The sequence below is a fragment of the Rhinopithecus bieti genome, unplaced genomic scaffold (genome assembly GCF_001698545.2).
Source record: "Rhinopithecus bieti isolate Rb0 unplaced genomic scaffold, ASM169854v2 scaffold_10657, whole genome shotgun sequence".
Taxonomy (NCBI): Eukaryota; Metazoa; Chordata; class Mammalia; order Primates; family Cercopithecidae; genus Rhinopithecus; species Rhinopithecus bieti.
The window spans coordinates 236,711-241,022 of record NW_016806691.1 but is presented as its reverse complement, the minus strand read 5'-3'; the positions used below and the strand labels follow the sequence as shown (position 1 = coordinate 241,022).

Genomic DNA, 4,312 nt, shown 5'->3' with positions numbered 1-4,312 from the left:
TTTTTTTTTTTTTTTTTTTTTTGAGACAGCCTTACTCTATGTCACCCGGGCTGGAGTGCAGAGGCACGATATCAGTTCACTGCAGCCTCAACCTCCCAGTGCTCAAGTGATCCTCCCACCCAAACTTCCAGAGTAGCTTGGACCACAAGTGTTTGCCACCACACCCACCTAATTAAAAATTTTGTTTTGTAGAGATGGGGGTCTTACTGTATTGCTCAGGCTGGTCTCAAACTCTTGGTCTCAAGTGATCCTCCCACCTTGCCCTCCCAAAGTGTTGGGATTATAGTTGTGAGCTACCATGCCCATCCCATTATAAGTAATTTCAAAGCAATAATTGAATAAAATAAATTTCTGCTCTGGCATTCCAAGATCCAAAACAAAAGCTGACCCAATTTTCTCATGCCCAAAAAGTTTAAGAAAAGCACACAAAGTACACATTTACCTATTTACTTTTGTAGTTAGGCATAAGCATTTATTACCAAAATCCTCATATTTATTTTTAAATAGCTGCTTTGAGTGGAAACTCTTACCCTGTTACAGAATATTCAAAATACATGTTCACACTGTAGCATTTGACAACATCTCCCTCCTGTGGTTCAAAGCATTCATTTCAAACATGAATATATTAAGTACAGAATTACAATTCCTTAGCTTGAAATTATGCTGTGAAAGTTTGGTTCATGCTTTGTGAGTTGTTTTTGGAGTAAAGAAGGAAGATTTCGGAACGTGTAGAGAATATCCTCTTTGCTTGGCTAGTTCCAGAGTCCCAGCATCTCAGCAAAGTGTTTCCCCTAAGTTCTTTATAAAAGCACCATTTTTTTCTTACAAATGAAATACCAAATAGATGTTTTCATTGAAAAACATGCGATTCTCCATTGAAAAAGTTTTCTTCCTTTTCTGTGGGCATAGGTATGCAGAACAGACTCAGCATTCTACGTGGTTACTTTAACAGAATGGAACTTTGAAAACTTTACAGAGAAAATCGTACTGAAAATATTTTGGTCCAAAAATGCCCTAAGGTACTTTTCCCATTGTTCAAGATCAGAGGTTACAGTAACTGGCAACAACCTGCTCTAATGACGTGAAACTGTCTAAAAAGTCCTCCTCTTCAATTCCAAATTTTGTGTACTGATGAATGTAGGCTCTGGTGGAAAAAAAACCAGAAATTACAAAATAAAAAATGTCAGGCAAATGAGTAACTCTTCAATAATATACAGACCTTTTCTAGCTCATGAACATTTGAAGATCACATCATCTTTCAGAAGTCTTACATTTGCTTTGTTTACTCCAAAGATTAGTGAACTTTTTTTTTTTTTTTTTTGAGACAGAGTCTTGCACTATTGCCCAGGCTGGAGTACAGTGGAGAAATCTCAGCTCACTGCAGGCTCCGCTTCCCAGGTTCACACCATTCTCCTGCCTCAGCGCCCACCAAGTAGCCAGGATTACAGGTGCCCGCCACCACACCGGGCTAATTTTTTGTTTTTAGTAGAGATGGGGTTTCGCCATGTTAGCCAGGATGGTCTTGAACTCCCGACCTCGTGATCGGCCCGCTTCAGCCTCCCAAAGTGCTGGGATTATAGGCGTGAGTCACTGCGTCAGGCCCGTTTTTTTTTTTTTTTAGTCTCGCTGTGTTGCCCAGGCTGGAGTGCAGTGGCGTGATCTCGGCTCACTGCAACCTCCGCCTCCCAGGTTCGTGATTCTCCTGCCTCAGCCTCCTGAGTAGTTGGGACTGCAGGCGCATGCCATGACACCCAGCTAATTTTTGTATTTTTAATAGAGACAGGGTTTCACCATATCGGCCAGGCTGGTCTCGAACTCCTGACTTCGTGATCCACCTGCCTCAGCCTCCCAAAGTGCTGGGATTACAGATGTGAGCCACTGTGCCCAGCCCTTCTTTTTTCTTTTGTGTGTGTGTGACGGAGTTTTGCTCTTGTTGCTTAGGCTGGAGTACAATGGCACGATCTCCACTCACTGCAACCTTCGCCTTCCGGGTTCAAGTGATTCGACTGCCTCAGCCTCCCGAGTAGCTGGGATATCAGGAATGCACCACCACACCCAGCTGCTTTTGTATTTTTAGTAGAGACAGGGTTTCTCCATGTTCTCCATGTTAATTAGGCTGGTCTCCAACTCCTGACCTCAGGTGATCCCCCGGCCTTGGCCTCCTAAATTGCTGGGATTACAGTTATAAGCCACTGTGCCTGGCCTGAACTTTCAAAATTTATGTCAAGCTCCCTGTTTTTTGTGTCCAAAAAATTGGCAAAGAAGAGGCACCCAGGAAAGAGCAGCATGTTCAGATTTGGCTATCTACTCAGTATATATATAACACCCTATATTCAGTATAAACTCTGAAAAGTACCTGAGAAGTTTCATACAAGGCTTGAAACTAGAAAACACATCAATCCAGTTCTAGGAATGGAGTGAAGCCTCCCAGGTGCTCTCAGGACATTTAATTTGTAGTTATGCCAGGGTGGTCCTCTCAATCCCTCCCACACCACAAATGCTTTCTTTTTTGTTTGTTTTTTGAGACAGGGTTTTGCTCTGTTTCTGTCACCCAGAATGGAGTACAGTGGTGTGATCTCGGCTCACTGTAACCTCTGCTTCCTGAGTTGAAGCAATTCTTGTGACTCAGCCTCCCAAGTAGCTGGGATTACAGGTGGGCACCACCACGCCCGGCTAATTTTTGTATTTTTAGTAGAGGTGGGGTTTCACCATGTTGGCCAGGTTGGTCTTGAATTCCTGGCTTCAAGTGATCCATCTGCCTTGGCCTTCCAAAGTGCTGGGATTACAAGCGTGAGCCACCACGCCTGACTGCTTTCTGCAAATGTTCTGAGGCACAAAAATCATGTGCAAAAAGAATATCAAGGGCAGACATGAATTAAATTGACATAATAATGGCTGATACCATTTAATGAGAGTAGGACAGGAATGACACCAAAAGAGGATGGAGTTCACGGCCCTGTGGAGTGGGTTTTTTTTTTTTTTTGAGACAGAGTCTCACACTGTTGCCTGGGCTGGAATGCAGTGGCGCAATCTCTGCTCACCACAACCTCCACCTCCTGGGTTCAAGCCATTGTCCTGCCTCAGCCTCCCCAGTAGCTGGGATTACAGGTGCCTGCCACCATGCCCAACTACTTTTTGTATTTTCAGTAGAGACGGGGTTTCACCATGTTGGCCAGGCTGGTCTCAAACTCCTGATCTTGTGATTCACCAGCCTTGGCCTCCCAAAGTGCTGGGATTACAGGCGTGAGCCACCATGCCCAGCCTGAGTGGGGTTTTATGGACTGGTCACACGCAGGATGGTTGGGCCCTGGGGTATCCGAGCTAATGAAAGTTATAGGTGGCTGGGCACAGTAGCTCATGCTGGTAATCCCAGCACCTTGGGAGGCCAAGGTGGGCAGATCACCTGAGGTCAGGAGTTCGAGATCAGCCTGACCAACATGGAGAAACCCTGTCTCTACTAAAAATAAAAAATTAGCTGAGTGTAGTGGTACATGCCTGTAATCCCAGCTACTTGGGAGGCTGAGGCAGGAGAATTGCTTGAACCCGGGAGGCAGAGGTCACAGTGAGCCGAGATCACGCCACTACACTCCAGCCTGGGCAGCAAGACTGAAACTCCATCTCAAAAAAAAAAAAAAAAGATAGTTAGAAGCCTTGTCCAGTCATTTGAAGAATTTTGCTTTGAGTTAAGTAACTGGTAGAGATCAAGAAATCTGCTAAAATATGTTAGTATGAAATAGACATTTCTTAGTATCAAACTGAGTTGAATTTAATCATATATCTTATTGAGGAACATGAGGATCTTCCAGTCTTCCAAGGATTGATTGATTGATTGATTGATTGATTTTGAGATGGAGTCTCGCTTTGTGGCCCAGGCTGGAGTGCAGTGGCCGGATCTCAGCTCACTACAAGCTCCGCCTCCCAGGTTCACGCCATTCTCCTGCCTCAGCCTCCCGAGTAGCTGGGACTACAGGCGCCCGCCACCTTGCCCAGCTAGTTTTTGTATTTTTTAGTAGAGACGGGGTTTCACCGTGTTAGCCAGGATGGTCTTGATCTCCTGACCTCGTGATCCACCCGTCTCAGACTCCCAAAGTGCTGGGATTACAGGCTTGAGCCACCGCACCCGGCCTATTTATTTTTTTATTTTTATTTTTAGACGGAGTCTCGCTTGTCGCCCAGGCTGGAGTTCAGTGACGCGATCTTGGCTCACTGCAAGCTCCGCCTCCTGGGTTCACTCTATTCTCCTGCCTCAGCCTCCCGAGTAGCTGGGACTACAGGTGCCTGCCACCACACCCAGCTAATTTTTTGTACTTTT

At 45.2% G+C, this 4,312-nt stretch overlaps 1 protein-coding gene across 9 annotated transcripts in view; it reads right to left on the bottom strand.

Annotated features, from left to right (window-relative positions):
- Window positions 1-445: 445 nt before the first annotated feature.
- TUBD1 (tubulin delta 1) overlaps window positions 446-4,312 on the bottom strand; it is a 35,028-nt gene continuing 31,161 nt past the window's right edge. For 5 of the 9 annotated variants that reach the window (XM_017877417.1, XM_017877418.1, XM_017877414.1 and 2 more), the window contains one exon: window positions 957-1,144. In XM_017877417.1, coding sequence (XP_017732906.1) covers window positions 1,042-1,144 — 103 coding nt within the window. In that variant the 3' untranslated portion in view covers window positions 957-1,041. Of the gene's footprint in view, window positions 1,145-4,312 lie in introns of all 9 variants that reach the window. The other 4 variants (XM_017877410.1, XM_017877413.1, XM_017877412.1 and 1 more) reach the window with 2 other exon arrangements.